General features: G+C 59.1%; 1 protein-coding gene across 1 annotated transcript in view; it reads right to left on the bottom strand.

The window, feature by feature from the left end:
• Positions 1 to 22,073, bottom strand: part of ANO1 (anoctamin 1) — a gene marked incomplete at both ends in the record, with an annotated part of 141,891 nt that overhangs the window by 40,167 nt on the left and 79,651 nt on the right. Inside the window, 9 exons of the mRNA XM_080693707.1 lie at positions 2,765 to 2,899; positions 3,677 to 3,741; positions 9,060 to 9,101; positions 13,522 to 13,577; positions 14,062 to 14,127; positions 15,958 to 16,009; positions 17,852 to 17,906; positions 19,114 to 19,265; positions 20,286 to 20,384. Of these exons, the coding sequence (XP_080549833.1) occupies positions 2,765 to 2,899; positions 3,677 to 3,741; positions 9,060 to 9,101; positions 13,522 to 13,577; positions 14,062 to 14,127; positions 15,958 to 16,009; positions 17,852 to 17,906; positions 19,114 to 19,265; positions 20,286 to 20,384 (722 nt within the window). The remainder of the gene's footprint in view (positions 1 to 2,764; positions 2,900 to 3,676; positions 3,742 to 9,059; positions 9,102 to 13,521; positions 13,578 to 14,061; positions 14,128 to 15,957; positions 16,010 to 17,851; positions 17,907 to 19,113; positions 19,266 to 20,285; positions 20,385 to 22,073) is intronic.

Here is a 22,073-nt window from a genome sequence, read left to right as displayed (position 1 = left end):
GTGCTTTTGTTTGGTTTGTTTTTCAGCCTTCCGGGGACATGTGGACTCATACAGAGGCTGAGAACCGGCCCCGGCAGCGGGTGCTGAAGTGCCACCTGCTTTGGGGGCCCTCGGTGCCCAGCGCGGAGGGCACCTGGCCCGGCTCTCTTCCTCCAGTTATAGCCACGGGTGCTTACTGAGCTACTGTTCCGGAGCTGTGCCACGTGTGCCAGGCCACGGGGCAGGCAGAAGAGATGGAAAGACGAGGGGGGCTAATGGAGCCGCTGCCCTCGCGTGTGCGTGTGCGTGTGTGTGCGTGTGCCTGTGCCTGGGGGTCGGGTGACAACTTACACACACAGGTGCTGGAGACCCAGGGCATCCTGCGCATGGGCCGCGTGGTGGCTTTTGTTATCTCTTCAATAATCCTACAAGCCTAAAACTTCTTTTTTTGTGTGTGGTACAGAGGATGGAACCCAGGGGCATTCTATCGACCTCCGAGCTACGCCCCCGCCCTATTTTTTATTCTTTACTTTAAAACAGGATCTCAGTGAGTTGCAGAGGGCCTCACTAAGTAACTCAGGCTGGCTGCAAACCCGGATCCTCCCGTCTCAGCCTCTAAATGCTGTGATGACAGGTGTGTGCCACCACGCCCGGCTTGGTGTGTGTCTTTCTGTGTCTGTCTCTCTCTCTCTGATTCTCGCACTGGGGATTGAACCCAGGGCCATTCTACCTCTGAGATAAACCCCCAGCCCTCTTGTATCTTCTGTTTTGAAACAGTCTCACTAAGTTGCAGAGGCTGGCTGTGAAACTATGATCCTCCTATCTCAGCCTCCCCAATCCTGGGATTCCCAGAGTGCACCACCCTGCTGGGCTTGAAGCCGGCCTCTCTGAATTTGAATCTCGGCTCCAGATTTTGCTGTCACGTGGCCTCGGGCAGGTGCCGGCCCCCCTTGGGGATGCGGGGAGTCTCCCCAGGACGTCTCTGGGGGAGGCCAGGTGAGTCCCCGGGCCGCTGGGCTGTTGGGAGGATGAAATGAACCAGCGTGTGTGCGGCCTTTGCTACAGCGCCGGGCATCACTGTACACGGCGCTGCTGTGGCTAGTAAGGGGCACCAGGCCCCTCGCGGCTGCCCGGAGTTTGACAGCAGCCCGGGAGCCGCCTTGTGGGCCCACTTTTGGCCCTCGCTGGGCTTCTCCCCTCTGGGAACCTCTGCAGGAGGTAGAAGGGACGGTGCATTCTAGCAGGTGTGACCCCAACCCTTTCCCGGGAACCTGTGGGTGGAGGCGGCCCAGAGTCGTCTCCAGTGTCCAGCCCAGGTCCGCAACGACTCGGGGCCCGACGGTGGGCTCAGGGACCGCACCTCCGCCGGCCTGAGATGCCGGAGGCTTGACCGAGCCCTCCTCCCTGCCTGCCGCGGCTTCCTGCACAAAGCTCACTAGACAAAGAGCCTTTTGCGCTGGGTTTCGACTCGGCCAAAATAAAGGCAGTGAGGGCTGGGTTGGCTGCGGGCTCCTGGCCACCGGGCCTGGCTGGCTGGACTCCCTGGGGGACCGCACGCCCGCCAGGGCCTAGCCAGGTGCCTCCTGGGGCTGGGGTGGGTGGGGACAGGCGGGCACCGGCCTTGTCTCTGCCTCCAAAGGACTCATTGACCAGGAGACAGAGGAGGCTGGCGCGCAGGGCCAGGGGCTTGGCGACCTTTCTCGGGGAGTCCAGCGGGGCTGGCAGAGCCTTCTCCAAGTGGGGGGCCCTCCTCCAAGGTATCCAGGGATACTCCCAGCCCCCCGTTTTCCTCAGACTTAGGGTTCTTTCTGGCAAATTCAGCGTTGCAAGATCCCCTACGTCTGCATTTTGTTTTATCTTTACCAAACCCAAGCACAGAGACCTCATGTTATCCTAGCAGACAAAGGGACATGCTTCCTCCTGCTAGGACGGAGGGGCAGGCCAGCGTCCCACAGAGCTCTGGCTCCGGTAGGTGGAATATTTTAGGTGTTATTTATGTATTAAAACATCATTTTGCTTGATGTGGTGGTGGTGCACGCTTGTAATCCCAGTACTTGGGAGATTGAGACAGGAGGATCGCAGGTTCACAACCAGCCTTAGCCACTTACTGAGGCCCTTGGTAAGTCAGTGAGACCTTGTTTTAAGATAAAGAATAAAAGCCGGGCGTGGCGCACGCTTGTAATCCCAGTGCTTGGGAGGCTGAAACTAGAGGATCGCACAGGTTCGAAGCCAGCCTCAGCTTCTGAGTGAGGCTCTCAGCTACTTAGTGAGACTCTGTTTCCAAACAAGGTATAAAAAAATAGGTCTGGGAGTATAGCCCGGAGGTAGAAAAGCCCCTGGGTTCCACCCTAGTACCACAACAATAAAATAAAATATAATAAGGAATAAATAAATAATAAAGTATAAAAAGGCTGGGGGTGTATTTCGGAGGTAGAATGCCCCTGGATTCAATTCCTATTACTGGGGGGGGGGGGGAATAGGAAGAGGCACAAGCAAGTACCAGAAAACAAAAGAGAAAACCCTCCAAAACATGAAAACCAAAGCCGGGCGTGGTGGCGCACGCTTGTAATCCCTGCGCTTGGGAGGCAGAGACAGGAGGATGACAGGTTCGAGGCCAGCCTCAGCGATACACTGAGCTCCTCGGCACACCTGTGAGAGCCTGCTTCAAAGTGAAAGATAAAATAGGGCTCAGAGGTAGAACACTCCTAGGTTCAATCCCCAGTACCCCCCCCAAAAAAAAGGGAGGTGATTTCTTATGAGAACGGGCGTGTCGGGTGCCGCCTACCTGGGGATGTTCTGATCCACGGTGGCGCAGCCGTAGAGGAAGACGATGACGCCCACGATGGAGGCGGGGATGAGCATCTGGGTGTACGCGCCCAGCCAGGCGAAGTACAGGCCGATCTTCTCCCCGAAGTACTTCCTGCACCAGAGGGGAAGCCAGGGACAGGCTTACTCTCGGTGAACGCCCGGGGGAGAAACATGTCCCCTCTGCGCCCACTCCTCGTCCCAGAAGCAGAGAGTGGGGCCTCGGGACACCTCACCGCGTCTGGGGGTTCCCTCTTTTCTACTCTATGTACCCCCATCTCTCCTTTGCACCCCGGGGCGGCGGGTGCGTGTCTGCCTGCCGCGCTCCACACTGGCGGGTGCACGGGCGCGCCCCCGGGCTGTGGCCCCCCTCCAAGTCCTGTAGGATGCAAGAACTCTGGCGTGGGGGAGGCCAAGAAAACCCAGCACTCCTCCCCTGTGCCTGTCGGCACTTTGACAGCGCCAGGGAATTCCCACGCAGCAAATCCTGGCTGCGAGTCCCCACAGGACGCGGCGCCCACGCTGGCCGGCCCCTCCGTCCTGCCTCGTGGGGACAGAGGACCTCCCGGACCGCAGACACAGGTCCTCTGGGCCTCTTACACGCTGAGGCTGCTCTTTCTCACCCCTCGACACCGCAGGGGTGGAGGGGAGCAGGGAAGGTGGCTGGAGGACCCACCCCCCAGCAAATTCGATAATCTGCTTCCATCAGTGCTGGCCCAGGCTGCCCCGCTGCAGGGCGACCAGGATCCTCCCACAGCCGTCAGGTCCAGACAGGTACCCAGGCGGCTGAACATTCAGAGCGGAGGAAACGCGCAGACACTGCACCCATCGGCCATCCAACCAGCCCCTGCTTCCCACGCCTCTGTCGGGGCCCAGGCCCGCCTGACCTTACCTGACCAGGTCGATGGGCTGGTACTTGTAGAAGACCCTGTAGCTTGCCCACTCCTCGTACAGGAGCTGAGGGAGGAAGTGGGGAGGAGACGATGGAGGGGTGACAGGCCGAGGCTGCGCCCCAAACACAGGGTTCGCCCACTGCTACATCACACATTCACTCGATAAACACCGGTTAAGAGTTGACTTGTGCAGAAAGGGGGGGCTGCGTTTGTTTCTGTGGGAAGGGGGGATGGGGAGGCTGCTTCTGGCCAGGTCTCTGAGATTTGATCCAGAATTGATCTGCGGTGCCTGTCGCTGCCATGGCTGTGCTTTTAGGGTTTCAGTACACCCAGGGCGGATGTCAAACCATTTTTTTTTTTTTTTTTTTTTTGTACTGGGGATGGAACCCAGGGGCATTTTACCTCTGGGCTACACCCCCAGCCCTATTTTTTATTCTTTATTTTGAAACAGGGTCTCACTGAGTTGCAGAGGGCCTCACTAAGTAGCTGAGGCTGGCCGCAAACCGTGATCCTTTGGTTTCAGCCTCCCGAATGCTGGGATGACAAGCGTGCACCACCGTGCCCGGCTTCAAACCATTGTTTTTAAAGGGCACAAAACCAGCCAGGTGTGCTGGTGCACTCTTATAATCCCAGTACTTGGGAGGCTGAGACAGCAGGATCGCAGGTTCAAGGACAGCCTCAGCAAGTAGTGGGGCCTCTGCAACTCACTGAGACCCTGTCTCAAAATACAGAGTACTAAATAGGGCTGGGGGTATAGCTGAGAGGAAGAATGCCCCTGGGACCCATCCCCAGTAACACACACACACACACACACACACACACACACACACACACATAATGGGCACAAAACCACCAGGCTTTTGAGCAGAAAAGTATCAATGCACAAATGGTGATCAAACCAGGAGTGCTTTCCACTAAGCTACACCCCAACACTTTTGATTTTTTTTTGGTGGTACTGGGGTTCCTGGAAGCCCTTCTGCCTCTGGGCTACACTCCCAGACCTATTTTATACTTTGTCATTTGGAAACAGGGTCTCTTAAGCCAGCGCGGCTGGCTTCGAACCTGCGCGATCCTCCTGTCTCTGCCTCCCAAGAGCGGGGATGACAAGCGTGCGCCACCACGCCCGGCAACACTTTTGATTTTTTACTTTGAGACAAGGTCTCACTAAATTGTCCAGGCTAGTCTCAAATTTGTGATCCTCCCGCTTCAGTCTCCCAAGCAGTTGGGATTATAGATGTGTGCCATGTGAGCCCAGCTCAGTGCGTTCATCTAAAAAATAGTCTTACGGAGCCAGGCGTGGTGGCACACACCTGTAATCCCAGTGCTTGGGAGGCTGAGATTGGAGGATCGCAGGTTTGCAGACAGCCTCAGCTACTTAGTGAGGCCCTTCCCAACTCAGTGAGACCCTGTTTCAAACATAAAAAGACTAAAACATAGGACTATGGGTGTAGCTCAGAGGTAGAATGTCCTTGGGTTCTATCCCCAGTGTCTCCAAACAAAAAATAAACAAACAAAAAAAAACAGAATTAAAAAAAAATTGGGCTTGGGTGTAGCTTGGAGGTAGAATGCCCCTGTGTTCAATCCCCAGTTCTGGGGGGAAAATAAAGGGGTCTGGGGATGTAGCTGAGTTAGAACATTCCGGGTTCAGTCCCCACGAGATACAAACACAGCTTGAAGGCTATCTCCAGAGATGGGCTGCTTGATTAATAACCCTGAGTGACACGAAATCGACACGCCCTGTTCTCCCCAGGCCCTGGGCGGGGATGGAAGGGGTGTGATGGATTGAAACCCTCCCGTGAAGACAAAGGGCGCTCCGAGGAGAAGGCTGCGCCACAGGAGCTGATGGTTAACACAAGATCCCACTCCTGCTAGGCGCTTTGCCTTACTACGGCCACGCCCTCACGGTGGTATTGTGGCCACGCCCACCCGGCACCACCACGACCCCGCCCTCTCAGTGTTACCTTGGCTACTGGCATTACCAGGGCCACGCCCTCCTGAATTACCAGGGCCACGCCCTCCTTACATTACCATGGCCACGCCCTCCCGGCCACAGGGCTCAGCTCCCAGGGAGTGGGTGGGCAGAACCCCGGGGTCACAGTTGCCCCCATGCAGAATGACAGCCTTGCTCCTGGCCCCAGCCTGCTCCCTAGGCCCAGCCACGTCCCAGATGGAGTCCGGAGCACTCGGAACCTCCCTGACTTTCTCTGGTCCCCAAAAGGCGGACCCGGGAAGCCCCGCTGGAAGCAGATAGGATTCTGGCCCCATGAGTCGGGGTTTGGAATGAATACTGGTGAGGCTGCCAGGTGCACCAGAGGACAGAAGGGAGAGAGAGACAGTAGGTGGGGGGAAGCAAGGGGGAAAGGCAGAGACAAGGAGAGAGAGAGAGGAGAGAGAGAGAGGAGAAAGAGAGGGGGGGGAGGAGGGGCACCAGGCCCATGGGGATGGGCCACAGGGTGTAGAAAGGGAGCCACCGAGACCACCCCGGGGAGGCCAGGCCCATGCATGTCTCTGGGCCCCGTGTCACTGGGGCCTGACAGAGGCGGCAGGTGGGTGCCCAGCTCTACACAAGCTGCCTTGCTTCTATGGCTTCTATGGGCTTTATTTTTTTCTTTTCCCCTGCCATCAGCTCTTGCTGTCCAGGTAAAGAAGTCCACCAGAGGTTTCAGTGCTGCTGCCACATAAATAAGCTGGGGCCAGGGCTCAATGGTTAGCGCCTGCCTAGACAGAGGAGGCCCTGGGCTCAACCCCAGCATCCCCAAGTCAAACCAAAAGGTGCAAAAATGTCCCTGAACCTCTGTGTGTGTGTGCGCACACGTGTGTGTACGTGTGTGTACGTGTGTGTGTGTGTGTGTGACTGGTTGCTGGGATGGGCTGGCTAATAAGGAGACTGTGATAGAAACCTCCAGCCCCATAATCGGAGGCTCCTGGCTCAAGCCACAGCATCTCTTTAGCCCAGACTGCCCTCCTAGGCCCATGCAGCAGGGGAGGCCTTGTCAGTGTCTGGTGTCCACCCATCCATCCGCCCACCATTCATCCATCCATCCATCCACCATCCATCCAACCATCCATCCATTTACCATTCATTCATCCATCTACCACCCATCCACTCATTCATCCATCCATCCATCCATCCATCCATTCATCTACCCATCCATCCACCCATCCACTCACCCATCAATCAATCCATCCATCCATCCACCCATCTACTCACCCATCAATCAATCTACCCATCCATCTACCCATCCACTCATCCACCCATCTATCTATCCATCCATCCCTCCATCATCTCCCAATCTTGTACCCAGCCATCTATCTATCCACCATCCACCCACCCATCCTCCTCCTTCATCCATCCATCCACACCTCATCTACCCAGCCATCCATCATCTCCCAATCTTGCACCCATCTATCCCCCCTCATCCATCCATCCATCCATCCATCCATCCATCCATCCATCCATCATCCTTTCATCTATCCACTCTCCATCTACCCCCATCTATCCATAGACCCATCTGCCCATCCATCCGTCACTACCTACTATCCTCCTGCCATCCATCCAGCCCTCACCACTCTTGGGCGACCCGGTGGGCCAGGCCTTGTTTGCTGGGACAGAAAGTTCCCCGGGGGAGAGTATTCCAGGCAGAAGAACCGGCTGGGCCCGGGCACCCCGCAGCTCTGTCAACTGGGCCCGGCACACGGCAGAGCCCAGTAAACATTCCTCGGATAAATATCCGAGTGCAGTCGAGCTGGCACCGATGTGAACTTCAAGTAAGCAATCTTGGAGCTGGGAAGGTGGCCAGCGTGGCCGCAGCTTGGGGGACAGCGGGGCATCAGGGAAGCGGGGCCATGACCCAGGGGGGTGGCTGGTGCCCACGGCGGGGATGGCTTGGGTGCAGGAAGGTTGCTGGCCACGCGGCTGAGCACGGGGGTGGAGGGACAGAAGGGGCTGGCCTCGGAGGCCGCGCTGGTCAGGGCAGGCCCGTGGAGGGGACGGTGCTTCTCCTGCAGGGGTGGATGGGCATTCTGCAAGTCACAGAGTCTCAGATGAATGCCAGATGTTACACTAAAAATAACCAAATATGTAATTTTTGTGCTAAATCAGATAGCATCTTCAGCTGGATTCCCGGGCGGGCGAGTTGTATCAAGCACCGAAACCTTAAAAGCACAGATGGGGGCTGGGGGAGGCCGAGAGTGAGGGACATTCCGTCCGTGGGGCTTCCTGGGCCCTGGGATTTGGGGTGTGGCCACCACCGTGAGGATCTCAGGGAAGTGTCTCCAGCCACCACCTGAAGGAGAACCAGCACCCTGGGGTGGGGAGGGCCGACCCGACCCCCGGGGGTGGGCACGTGGAAGGAGGAGGCAGAACGTTCAAGAACAATGGCGGAGCAGGGGGTGTTCACAGGGGCGCAGAGCTGCCTGGGGTGCCCTGTAGAGCAGAGAGCCCCTGTGCAGAGTGAGGGGCTGGAGAGCGGACACCGAGGCTTTGGAGAGAGGAATTAGGGCACCAGCAAAGGAAAAACAAAACAAAACAGATCACTTAGCATTTCCCAAACAGTGTTCCGTGGAACACCAACTCAGTAATGTTTCCACGTCAAAGGGTTCCCGGTCAAGTGAGTTTGAGAAACACTGTGCAAACACTAGCAAACAGGTGTCCAGGGTGCAGCTGGCCGCCGTGGCTCCCAAGCTCACTTACTGGGAAGCAGTGTGCAATAAAGCCCAAGGTCTTCAAAGCCTACAGGAGCCAGGGGCAGACTTCGATTGTCACAGAGAGATGGGGCTGTTAACTCCAGCTAGGTTTGGAAGAATCTCAATATCTATCTCTATCTCTCTCTCCCTCTCTCCCTCTCTCTCCTCTCTCCCTCCCTCTCTCCCTCTCTTCTCCCTCTCTCCTCTCCCTCTCTCTCCTTCCCTCTCTCTCCTCCCTCTTTTCTCTCTCCTCTCTCTCCCCTCTCTCCCTCCCTTCCTCCCTCCTTCCCTCCCTCTCTCCTCTCTCCCTCTCTCTCCTTCCCTCTCTCCTCTCTCTCCTCTCCCCTCTCTCTCTCCTCTCTTTCCTTTCCCTCTTTTTCTCCTCTCCTCTCCTCTCCCCCTCTCTCTTTCCCTCTCTCTCCTCTCTCTCCCTCCCTCCCTCTCCTCTCTCTCCCTCCCTCCCTCTCCTCTCTCCTCTCTCTTCTCTCCCTCCCTCTCTCTCTCTCTCTCTCTCTCTCTCTCTCTCTCACACACACACACACACACACACACACACACTCTCACACACTATCGCCTGCCGAGGAGGGAGTTTAAGGGCTTCTTTTCTCCCCCAAATGTTTGAGAAGCCCCTGTGGAGAGGGCGTGGGCAGAGGCGTGGCCGGCTCCGCTCTCCACAGGGTCCGCAGCATCGCTCACCTTTCTGTCGTTGAACTCCACGTTCTCGCCGGCGTAGTCTCCCTGGGAGCGAGAGAGCAGAGTGAGCGGCATGCTCCGTGTAGCTCTGGCCCCAACGCTTCTCAGCCAACTCTGGGGCTCAGAGTAAGATAATCCCGGGAGAAACTGAGGGCCGCCCCTCCTCCTGTGCCAAGAGGCCCCCCTGCCGCCCGGCTGCCTCCCCCACACGGAGGGCATTATTATTATTTCCCGTACTGGGGATTGAACCCAAAGGCATTCTACCTCTAAGCTACATCCCGAGCCCCTATTTTTTATTCTTTATTTTGAAACAGGGTCTCACTGAGTTGCGAAGGGCCTCACTAAGTAGCTGAGGCTGACCGTGAACCCAGATCCTCCAGTCTCAGCCTCCCAAGGGCTGGAATTACAAGCGTGCGCCACCACGCCCGGCTTGGAGCATGATAATCATATGCTCACCGGGCGTCTAGCTCAGCGAGCCCGACACGCCCATTTTTACGAGTGGAACTGCGGTGTGCAGGAATAGCCGACTCGCCTGAGAAAAAATGGCTGCGTTTGGCTGGATTTGGGAGTCAGAGCCAGGCCTCTAACTTCAAAGGAAGAGAAGGCTCTAACAGTTAAAAGTGAGTTCAAAGCGCCAAGCATCGAGACAGAAAGCCCGGGGTGGCCTGCCTCGCCCGGCACACTGGCCTTGAGGCTCCCAGGGAGACGAGCGAAGCCCCGGCCACTGCAGGTGGCTGGTACCCTGGGTTCACCAGCGACTTCCCTGACCTCTGCACCCCTCCAGGTGGGAAGGACTTGGCCTCCTGCCCAGGCGAGCGAGCCAGCGCTGGGGGTCTCTGAGCTTAGGACGGGGTTCCCCTGCCCTCTAGGGATCCCTGCCCACCCGGCCCCCACCTCCCCGGTGTTTCCAGTATTTCTTTAAAAACTTTTTTTTTTTTTCTGTATTGGAGATTAAACAGGTGTTCTAGCTCCAAGCTACATTGCTAACCTTTTTCGTTTCTGATTTTGAAACAGGGCCTTGCTAAGTTGCCAAAGGGTCTTGCTAACTAAGTAGCTGAGGCTGGCCTCCTATCTGAGAACCTCGCGTCTCAGCCTCCCAAGTTCTGGATTCGCGGCCGTGCGCCACCACATTTCTTTCCATGAATGAGACAGCCACGGGATGCCAGCAGCAACCCGTTTATTCCAGAGTCCTGTTCACCAGTGACCTCAAGGCAGACAGATGCCAAGCAGGAAGGAAGCCAAGAAGCCACCCAGCAGCCAACGTAAATGTCAAAGTCATTTCTGAACAGCGGATACTGTAATTACCGGAGGCCTCCCGGGGGTCCCGCTCGAGCACAGGCCTCTTACTCGGTGCCCAACCCCGTCAGCTGCTCACCTGGCTGGCAGCGGGCCCCGGCGCCTTGCAGGGAGACTTTCTTGTTGAACCAATAAATCAAGGGGTGAACACTGTACCAGGGGGTCGGAAGGGAACGGGGTGCCTGCGAGCACTGAAGCGGTAACGTAATGGGGAGGGAGGTGGGCGTGGGGGACGCGGGCAGGTGCCGTGTGGCGTGCGTGCAGCGAGGGGCCCCGACTTCCCCGGCCGCCCTGTTCTCTGTCAAGGGCGCTGGGTGTACATTGCTGGGTTCCAAGCGAGTGGCTTCCAGATGTTTCAACATCAGCTTTGAGGCTCAAAGGGGGCGGCGCGCTTCAGTTGTATGGGATATTTATGGGCGGGCAACTTCTTACCCCCAAAGAGGCTGGGAGCCGTCCCCCGGAGATGCGGGCCACGCTGCCTGGCCGAGTGCCCCTGGGCCAGCTGCCTCAGCTCTGCCAGCCTCAGTTTCCCCGCGTTTAAAGTGGGAATGGGTCAGGGCCGAGGCCGATCGAGGACCAGGTGGCTCTCGGGACCCGCATCTGACGACAGGCCTGGTGGACGGGGAGTCCTTACCGGGCTGTTTAACCTGGTGCTGGGGTGGAATCCCGGGACAGTGTGGTACCGAGATGGGTGCCTTTGGGCATAGCTCAGAGAGAAGGACGAGGCCGTGACTTTGCCAGGGCGCAGAGTAGTACCGCGGCTGCGGGGCAGGCTCTGTCCCGAGTCCCCCGCGGGGCTGTGTGACTTCACTCAAGTTACTAAGCCTCACTGGGCCTCCGCACAGACGAAGTGGGGTAAAGCGGCGGGCAGGAGGCCGCGCCTGCGATCCCAGCGCTTGGGAGGCTGAGATGGAGGATCTGATCGCAGGTCCAGGGCAGCCTCAGCAACTTAGTGAGACTCTGTTTCAAAACAATAAAATATAAAATAAAATAAAGCCAGGCGTGGGGGCGCACGCTTGTAATCCCAGCATCCGGGAGGCTGAGACAGGAGAATCGTGGTTCGCGGCCAGCCTCAGCTACTACTTAGTGAGGCCCTCTGCAAGTCAGTGAGAACTTGTTTCAAAATAAAGAATAAAAAATAGGGCTGGGGGTACAGCTCAGAGGTAGAATGCCCCTGGGTTCCATCTCCAGTACTGCAAAAAAAGAGAAAGTAAGTAAATAAATAAATAATGAATAAATAAAATAAAATGGCCTGGTGTGGTGAGGCATGCCTGTAATCCCACTACTTGGGAGGCTGAGATGGGAGGATTGCAGATTTAAGACCAGCCCCCGGAATTTAGCAAGATTCTCAGCAACCTAGTGAGACCCTGTTTCAAAATAAAAACAAGAAAGGCTGGGTGTGGTGGCACACACCTGTAATCCCGGTACTTGGGAAGTTAAGACAGGAGGATCACAGGTTTGAGGACGGTCTCAGCAAGTAGTGAGACTCTCATCAACCTAGTAAAACCTTCTTTCAAAAAAAAAACCTAAAATAGGGCTGGGGGTGTAGCTCAGAGGTAGAATGACCCTGAGTGTGATCCCCACTGTCAAAAAACAAAACAAACAATAACAAAAAATAAAATAAAAGGGCTGGGGGTGTAGTTTGGAGGTAGGATGCCCCTGAGTTTAATCTCCAATACCATCAATCAATCAGTCGATAAGCTTAATAAAAAAAATAATAATATAAAAAGGGCTTGGGGTATTTCTCAGAGGTAAATTTCCCCTGAGTTCAATCCCCAGCACCGCACACACTCTCTCTATATATATAAAACTCCTACTACACACAGTAGGCCCTCAGAAACGTTGCTTTCTCCCTCTCCTTTGTAGGACTTAAAGTGCTGTGAACAGGCAGGAGTCTGGAGACACTGGCTTCGGTGCCCAGCTTCTCGGGGGTCACGGCCTGGAGGCGGAGGGGGCGGGATGCGGCTCTAGGCTGCCGGCCCGCTGGGGCCTCTGGGAGTGGGCCGACCGCTGAACCAGGGCTGCCTGCGGGGGAGCAACCAGACCCCAACCAAGCCAAATCCACCCACGTTTCTCGAGCACCTACTGAGCGCAGAGCACTGGCGCTTCCCCGGTGGACAAGCACAGCAGGCGTGGCCACGCAGTGGTGTCCTTGCGGGCCAAGGGGCGTCGGAAGCCGAGAGCAGGGGGTGTGTGCAGCGGGGGGGGGGGGGAGGAATCAGTTGTGCCAGGAAGAAGGGAGCTGGGGAGGCTGGGTGCGGATGCCTGTCTGCTGGGGAGGGGAGGCAGGAAACGCGGGGCACTGGGAGACCTGGGCACTGCTCCAAGTCCCTGCCCTACAGTATGGAGAAGGCTCTGGGGCGATGGCGGGTCCTCCCTGGACTATGCCCTCTCGACATCCACTGTGACGGTGCTGCTACCCTGGCCATTAGATTAGCAGGTAATAGTTGCGGCCCACCGACGGGCCCCGAGGCCGGGGAGTCCAGTGGAGCCCGTAGCCATGATGAGACCTGGGTGCCTCGCTCCCCGGAGCCTCTTCTCTCCCCTCTGCTTCCTGGCTCCCAGCCTTCGCAGTAAGCCACACTGGAAAGTTCCAGAGATCCTCTGTCCGGGGTTCCCACACTTCTCAGGCCCCACGGCCTGATCCCAGGGCCCTGCTGAACTCCGGTCCCCGTTTCCATGGAGACGAGAGGCTCGGGTCCCTCCTCTCTCTCCCCGCCCTGAGCCTGGGCTGTGGGCTATATTTGTCAGAGGGATGGGTACCAGTGGGATTTGGAGGTTGGGCTCAGGAAGCCGGCCACTCGCGCTGCAGAAATAGATACATACACAGCCCCACTGGCCACCAGAGCCCGGGAGGGTCGGGGCCCGAGCCAGGGAAAACATTCTGCGGCCCGGCTCTGGCTGCGAGGTGCGGAGGAAGCCGGCACCGTGTCGGCCACCAACACCTGGCTCCGTCCAGTCGTTCTGCCGGGAAAGCTGGGCCCGGCCCTGGGTGCACGTTTTGGGCTCTGCTGGAGGAACAGGGGAGGCCTGTGTGCTGCTGACATTTATGGAGACAGCCGAGCAGGAAGCCCTGACCACAGGATAATTGGAGCTCCCTGCGGGGCGGGGCCGCTGGGATTTGTGGAGCCAGGGGACGCAGAGATAGTGGGCCGTCAAGGTTACTCACGTCGTGCAGAGGGTACGCGGCAGAATACACCCCGTTGGCCAGCAGGCTCGTGATGCCTTAAAAACAGACACAGAGAGAGGTCAGGGGCGGGCGGGCCTGCGCTGTCCCACGCTTGGAGGTCGGAGCGGTCACACCGCCGGCTCGGCCACCGGGGAGCTTCCTCAAAGCCGAGCACCTGGCCCCCGCACAGCCCGGCCACCTTTCTGGGGCTCTTTCCCGGGGATGATGCGGCGGGTGGCGTATCTATCCACTAAGTCGCGAGAGGGACACGTCCCATCCGCAGGACCGACCGGGAAGACACAGAGAAAGCCCGAGAGGAGGGTCCGTCCCGGGGGCAGGAGGCGCCGGCAGCCCTCGGTCGCCCCCGCCTCCAATCCACCAGCGGAAAGGGGGAGGTTTTGAAGTGGTTAGAAAAAGCTGAGAGCCGAATCACGAGCCGATACACGGATGGGGAAAATTGATGGTGTCGGGAAACACGCATACAATTTGGAATTAGGTTTCAGGCTGATTGGAGGAGCGGAAGCGGGGAGCCCCACTTACCGCACTTCCCGCATTTCCGCCTTTTACTTAGAAGGGCAGAGTCTTCCTTCCTGCCCTCTCCTTTCCCTGTTTACACACGGGCTGTTAGTGAGCTGGAGGGCCTGGAGGCGCGCGGCGGCCTCCTCTTCCCCGCACCTGCGTGGGCTGCGCTCTAGAAGCAGCCGCAGCTGCCCCGCAGACAGGTGCCCGGCCTGGAGGATGGCACCGGAAGGAGATGGCACCAGGCCCAAGCAGGGAGAGAGAGCTCCTGGCAGCCTGATCTCATGGCTCTGCCCTTCACGGGGCAGTGCTGCCGGGGATGCTTCCAAGAGCACCCCCTACCGCTTGCTGAGCCCCCATGGCTCCGGAGGCTTTCAGGGTGGGAATTGCAGCCATTTTTCACAAGACTGCAGAAGTGGGCATGGGCCAGATATAAGCCTAGGGCTGCCTTACTCTTCCTGGAGTGCTCCCGGAGTGGAGTCGCCCCGGGGCCTTTGCACAAGCCAGGCCTGGCAGGCGGGCTTCTCACTCTCTTCAAGTCTCTGCTTCAATGTCCCCACATCGAAAAGGCCTTTGTGGCCACAGACCCCTAACTCCCTGGGCCCCCAGCCCTCTTGTCCTGCGACGCTGTGTGGGCTTGTTTACTTAATATTTGTTTTCTTCCCTTAAAATATAAGCCCATGAGGGGTCCTGGGATTGAGCCTGTCAGGTAACGGGAGTCCATCACTACTTGCTGCAAGTCGGACGGATGAGCCTGGTGGGCAGCAGAGCCCTCAGACACGGTGCCAAGATGACGTGGGGCTGTGGCGAGGCACCCCAGTCTACCCACCCATCACCCCTGGCGGCCAGCCCTGCAGGAACCGTACTGGCGGGTGGGTACCCTCCAGCCTGGGCCAAGGCCGGGCAGCTCCGGCCCCCGCCTCTACGCAGACTCTCAGAGCAGCTTCCGCTGCTGCAGCCCAGACCCGGGCACCCTCCCCACGCAGGGACCTTTCTAGGGCTCCGCTCACAGCCGTGAGCTCCAGAGAGCCGTGCAGGCGACTGCCAGGGCGGCTCGCCTTCCTTCCCACCGACCGAGTGCGGCCTTTGGTGCAGGACCTTGGTTCTCGGCCCGCCTGAGGTCGGCCAGATCTGCTGGGCTCCGAGGTTGGGCGGGGCCCATGCTCCCGCGGACACAGGGCCTGGGCTCAGAGCTCTCCGGCCTGGGTGTCCTGTGCACGGTCCCCGGGACCCACCAGGCAGGGCTCGAGCCTGCACCCAGCCTTTCCCCGGGTCCTTCCCTTCACCGGAGCCAGGTCGCGGCAGAGGCCCGTGTTGCTGGGTGCTGGCTCAGGAGCAAGGCGCGAGGAAGGCAGGCAAGGCCGCCCCGGGCTCTGCAATGTTCGACATCGGCAGCCTAAGCTGGTCATAGTAGATGTCACCCTGCAACGGGGCCGGTTTCCATCTGCGGGCTTTTCTCTGATTCTGGGAACTGGTACCCAAGGAGCCCGGCTTGAAGTTTCTGGAACGAGGGCCCCAAACACAACGGCAGCTGGCCGACGAGGGGCCTGCCTCACGTGCACCTGGGGTGCAGCTTGGCTGGCGGCACCACAGCCCCGAGAAGTGGCCCGGCCCCCTGCGTGCCGGGCCGGGAGCCTTAAGAGAGGGCGCGGAGCCCTTGGTCTGTTTCCAGCTACGATTTATCGCCCCTCTGCGGGACCCTGTCCACACGCTCCCAGACACCTCGGGCAAAACACAGGGCTCCTCTGTGTTTGGAAACGCGGGCCATAAATCTACCCCTTCCAGCCCTGCCGTCCGAAACGGTTATACAGGCATAAATCAAAACCCAGACCGGCTGCCCACCTCCCACGGAGCCGACTCGAGGCCAGATCCCCCTCAGAAACCAGCGCTGACCTCAGGCCCGAGAAATGTCCTTACCCATGCTGTATTTGGCTTTGGTACACGTCGTTCTTTTCAAAATTTCGTAGACCTATCGCAGGGAGAGAGAGGGAGGGAGGGAGGGGCGCCGTTACTGGAGACGCCCGGCAGCCCGCGGCGACCGCCCTCGCTGGAAACCAGAGAGAAAGCCGGGAGACAGCTGCCTGTCTAAGAGGGCTCGGGACTCTCGCAGGGCCAAGGTTTAGGACTCTCAGGGACACGAAGGAGGGCCGCCTGAGTCCCCAATCCCTGCGCCCCGCGGCCATCCCGGGGTGCCACGCGGCCCAGGAGCCTGCGCGGCGGGGTCGCCGGCCCTGCGCCCTAAGGGGCCAGCTGGAACCGCGTCCTGGCCTGTTCTAGAGCCCGAGGCAGAGCGGGTGGGCAGGGGGTCTTGGGATTCCGTGTGCCACTGCCTGGGCAGGGCCCTCCTGAGGGATCCCGGCCCCACGCACACCCCCCTGACCAAGGCAAGGATTCGGGGCAAGCTGTACTGCCACTCGGTGCCCAGCAGCGGACTCTGGGGTGACCGGTGGCCTTCCAGGGGCCGAGTGTCTGCCCTTCTCCCTCGGCGTCCATCCGTCTCCTCTAACCCCCTCCTGCAGCCTCCGGGCCTTCGTCCTGCCCATTCCTTCTGCTGGGAGCGCTGGTCCCTGCAGATCTAAATGGCCCCCCGTGCCCTCAACAAAGGCTCTGTGGCTGTCTCTGTCCCCGTGAGTTCCTGGTGCTGGTCTCTAATGGGCCCAAGGACCCTCCACCTCGGGAGGTGGACTCAGTCACGGATCCTTCAACCAACGTTTACCGGCTGGGACAGAATCGCTTTGTGTGACCTGGCGGTCACCGCAGCCATCGCCCCGGGTACCACTGACTAAACTCAGCTCCCAACGGGTCGATATCAGACCTTGCCGTCTTCCACATCCGCCCCCGTCTCAGCCACCTGCCTGCCAGTATCCACACGTGGGCATGTGACTCGGTTTACCCAGACAGCGATCCCAATTCACAGTGAGTTAGGAGCAGTGATACTATCTGTGTCGGCGCCGTGGTGACTGGCGTCGGGGACAGTGGGGTTGCCTCCTATGGAGGGGCCGGCCCCAAGCTCCCCCGGGCTGATATTTTCACCTGGCTCCGGGCACCGTGTCCGTGAGAGCGTTCCGAGGGAGACGCACACTGCCCTTTGGGGAACCGGAATCACTCTCGTTCTGGGACTCTGCACCGCCGCCCCGGGGCTGGCCGCCGGCCAGTCTGGGGACCAAGGCAGAGAGAGGCGGCTATCGGCAGCGGGGCAGCGGGCAGCTCCCCGCGGCCCTCCAGCGCCGTGTGTCCTGGGCAGGGCAGAGGAAAACGCAGCCAGCACTTGGCTGCGAGGCCCATTTCTTGGTTAGACAGAAATTGGGTCCTGCACCATGCACGGCCCAGCTTGGCTGGGGTACAAGTTGGCGGCCGGTGGATAAATATTAAAGCAATACCTCGAACAGGGCAGGGTGGCCTGCTCGGATTTCAAGTCTCGGTGTGCTTGGCTTGCAAAGGCCTGGGATATATCTTAAGCCGTGGCCTCGGTCTCCCACCTGCCCCTGCTGGCCTCGGCTCGGACCTGCACAGACTCCTTCACCAGGAGTCAAGGAGGCTCCGCCAGGGGCCAGGGCTGTGAGCCCCAAAGATGGTGATCCAGGGGGCCTGCAGCGGCCTCCCCCAGCCTCTCTGCTGCTTGGCTCTCTCACGCGCCGCCTCTGAGCCGGCCACGGTCGTCCCCGGGGCCCTAGCGCTTCATTATTCTAATTATTTCTGTGACAGGCAATCAGAGCTGACTTCTCCCCGGAGGAGTTTTACTGAAATGAAATGATCATCTGAGTCCCCAGGGCTGCCCGGCTGGTGACGCGATTCCGCGGGGCACACTTACTATTGAGCTCCGGGTTTTGCTGTCGAAAAAGGAATCCTTATCGGAGAGGTCGAATCTGTGGACACACAGGGAGGGTGACAAGGTCATGCATGAGAGGCTCCGGGGGTCCCAGGCCCTGGGAAGTCACCCTGCCCCTGCCGGTGGCCACTGTGGGGTAGACGGACGCTGCCAGCACCTGCCGGTCCCTGGGCGGGATTCCTCAGCCTCTGCCCCTGGAGCACTGAGACTCACACCTGCTCAGAGGCAGGGCGGCGGCCGCCCTCCTCAAAGACGCCCTCGGCAGGCAGCTGCAAAGCCTCTGCTTTTGCACCGTGGGGGACAGAGACAGTATCTTTCCACCTTGAGACAGTTCCAATACTGTGCGTGCATGCGTGTGTGTGTGTGTGTGTGTGTGTGTGTGTGTGTGTGTAGTAATGGGGATTGAGGCATGCTACATCCAAACCCTACACCCCTAACCCTATTTTATTTTATTTTTTTGTTTTGAAACAGGGTCTTGCTAGGTTGCTGAGGCTGTCCTCGAACTCCAGATCCTCCTGCCTCAGCCTCACAACAACTGATGACTCTGCCCCGCCCCACCCACCCCACTTAACCAGAGAGCTTCAGTTTTGAAAACAACCTCCCTGAACCGCTACACTGTTTGAGTCCCGACGTCCTGGGCTGCATGGAGATTGCCCGAGACCCCTCCGAGAGTCCAGGGAAGTCTCTGGAAGAGCTGCCCCCCGCTCACGAGGCTCAGGAGAGAGCTGGGAGGGTGGCCCGGGTCCCACCTCCACGGAGCCCCGAGGTGAGCTGGGCCTGGCCAGGCAGGAAACTGAGCCAGGTGGCCACGCCCCGCTGCCCCTCGGGAGCGGACGTCTCCAGAAGGGGCTCAGCACTGCCAGGTGATGCTGCAGCTGGCCGCGGGTCCCTGGGGCCTCAGGGTCCCCTGGGCTACTTCTGCATCCCTGTTCCCCAGAGTGGAATTGCTGCAGGAGGCCTGGGAGTGGCCCGCCCTCTGGAGAGACCGAGCTGAGTGTGAGCTGAGTGTGAGGAGGAGGGACACCCGAGCGAGGGCCCACGCAGCCCTTCCTAGCGCCACCAAACCCGACAAGACTGTGTCTCCCCCCGCCAATTTCTCAGCAAACAGGAGCTCAGAATTCCTTCCCATGGCTTCTACAAAGCTCTCACAGAGCACACTCCAGGGCCCAGGTTCCCTCTTTCGGGAATCGACCCGCATTTCCCAGGCCAGAGGGGGGCTCTCCCAAGAGCGGGGTCCCACTTACAGGTGCTGCTTCTCCCGGGAGAAGGTGTAGGAGAGGCGCTTCATGGCCTGCGGCCTGTGCTCGGCCACCTTGGGCTGGATGGGGTCTGTGATCTTCTGCACCACGGAGCTGATGGTTTTCAGGAGGCCCCGGGTCTCGCTCATGTGATACATCTGCGGGGGAGACCGGGGTGGGGCCCCGCGTCACTCGACTGAGCCCGGGGCCGGGGGTCTACGCCGGATGGTGGGGAGGGGTCCTGCACAGTGAACACCCACATCTTGGGAACCCGGTACCCCGTGAGTGAGGACGTCCCTCCCGCCTGATTTCTAGACGGACCCCTGAGAGGTCAGCGTTTCAGGAGAACCCGGCCCAGAGCCCAATTATAATACAGTCCAGAGAAATGTCCCCACGAACCCTCTCTGCTTCCACAGAGGTAATCTGAACAGTTTTAGTGGATTTCACCACCGAGCTTGGCTTCATCTCGCCGTACATAAAAGTCAGCACGGACGCCAAGCTCAGCTCCTTGTCAAACAGCCATAAAGTTTTCAGAGACTAAAAGGAAAAATCCCAGCAAGCTTGGAAATGTAATTAAATCACGTTTGATAAATTAGCGGAGACCCCACAGGCATAAAAGAAGCATGGCTCAAAGCTGAGCTGTATGTGTTTATGATAAATCCCTGCGGCCGGGACGCAGAGCTTTGGGTTCGGATCTACTCCTGGTGGGATTCGGTCTGGGGTCCCCAAAGACCACCCAGGGCTGGGCCGTTTTCTCCACGATCAGGACCTGGGAACCCAGGAGGTACCACCCGTCACGTTTGAGCCACACCACCCTCCCGGGTGACAGGGAAGCCCCCTTGGTCTTTCCGAAAAACTCAGCGGCTTGCAATATGAATTCTCAACAGCATTTGGGGCTGGGTGGGATTCAGGCTTGGCCATGTGGTTTTTTTTTTTTTTTTTTTTTGGTACCAGGGATGGAGCCCAGGGGCATTCTACCTCCAAGCTATACCCCCCTGTCCTATTTTTTATTCTTTAATTTGAAACCGGGTCTCACTGAGTTGCAAAGGGCCTCGCTAAGTAGCCGAGGCTGTCCGCGAACCGCAATCCTCCGGTCTCAGCCTCCCGAGTGCCGGGATGACAAGCGTGAGCCACTGCGCCCGGCGGGCGACGTGTTTCGAAGAAAAAATGTCACCAACCTTCTTTGTGGGCATCTTCAGTTTCAAGAACTCAGCCTCTCTGCAGAGCACATTCCAGGGGGCGTGAATCTTCACAAACCCCACCCCGTGAATCTTGGTCTAGAAAGAGGGACAGTTCGCAGTCAGGTGGCGACGCAGGTTCAAAGGCGCGTCTCGCTCGGCGCGCTGGGGAGAAGCCGCTGTGCAGCCTGCCGGCGCTGCCACCCGCCCACCCGACAACGCTTTCAGCGCTGCTGGGCTCCTTGCAGATGGGAGAAAGCTCAGGTGCTGGGGGCTCCCCAAGTCTCACAGGAATGGTTGACAGCCAGGAGGGGCTGGGCGCAAAGGTGCAGGCCTGTTAGCTCAGAACTCGGGAGTCTGGGACAGTTTCTAAGTTGCCAGCCTCAGCAACTTAGCAAGACTCTGGGGCCGGGCCCCTCTGCGTGCTCTCAGCCTCCTTCCTAGCTCCCCCGTTTGCATGGCCTTTATCAAACTCTCCGGAGCCGCTGGCCTGGGGCAGTCGCTCCAGTACGGGCACGTTCAGGCCCGGCGCCCCACTCAGGGACTCTAAGCCTGGACAGGTCAGTTCTCTCTGACGCTGAGGCTCGGTATTACACAGCCCAGGGCGTCAAGGGCGGGGTGGAGGCGGCGGCCCCAGTGAAGGGTGCCTAACCGAGTCCGGCGAGCCGGGGCGAGGCGCCCTTTCCAACAGGCACACTGAGGCCTGGGGAGGCCACTGCCACAGGCCTCTCAGCTAACAGGGAGGGCCCGACTCATCCGGACCGTGCTGCGCCCTAGGGTGCTCCCGTCCACCAAGGGACGGCATGTAGGCAGTCACGGCACAGCCCCGCTGACCCGCCAGACCCCGCAGCTGCCACGGCGCAGAGAAGCACAGAGCGAGAGGTACCCCGGATGGAGCTGCCCCGGGCCCAGGCCCACGGGCCTCTCTTCCCCCAGCACTGAGACTTGAAGGGACTCTGGGAGAACCCAGAGCACCGCGCAGGCGGCAGGGCCAACAGCTTGGATTCGGAGACCTTGCCATGGGGGCCCGCCTCGCCACAGCGGCTGACGGCGGCCCCGCAGGCTGCAAGAGACCCGGTGCCACGCGGGATACACAAGCCTGCGTCACGGTCCTCTGCTCTACCTGCTGAGTTATTATTATTATTATTATTATTATTATTATTATTATTTTGCAGTACTGAGGAAGGAACCCAGCTACACCCCCAGACCTACTTTTTATTCTTTATTTTGAAACAGGGTCTAAGTTGCAGAGGGCCTCACTCAGCAGCCGAGGCCGGCTGCAAACCTACGATCCTCCTGTCTCAGCCTCCCAAGTACTGTGGTTACTGTGAAGACTGAGTGTCGCGCAGGCTGGCTTTGAGAACCCAGAGTCAGACATGAGTAGATAAAAACACCCAGGCGAGCCCGAGCTCAGGGGGCCTGGGGGAGCCGGGTGGTGGCCAAGCTGCCCGTCTGGCAGAAATCGGTACTGGCGGGCCGCCGTGTGGCCTATGGGTGACCCCACACGGGCCCCGCCTGAGGAAGAGGACCTTCCCTGACGCCCAGGCCCATGTCCTGCTTGCCTTGTCCCTCCTCTGCTCACGCTGACAGTGAGACCCAGCGAGGCCCCCACCCCATCCCCTCCCTCCAGCTAGGGAGGACTGCGGCCCTGGACTCGGGCTTGCTCTGTGCTGGCCTTCTGCCCACGGGTGACTCTGTGCAGGAGTTCTACATGCAGGAACGGAATGAATGAATGAATGAGGGAGGGAAGGGCGGTAACAAAGGCAAAGCTGGAGGCTGGCCTCGATG

This window comes from Muscardinus avellanarius (assembly GCF_963383645.1).
Source record: "Muscardinus avellanarius genome assembly, chromosome: 1".
In the NCBI taxonomy this organism is placed as follows: domain Eukaryota; kingdom Metazoa; phylum Chordata; class Mammalia; order Rodentia; family Gliridae; genus Muscardinus; species Muscardinus avellanarius.
This window is presented reverse-complemented; position numbering and strand designations above follow the sequence as displayed.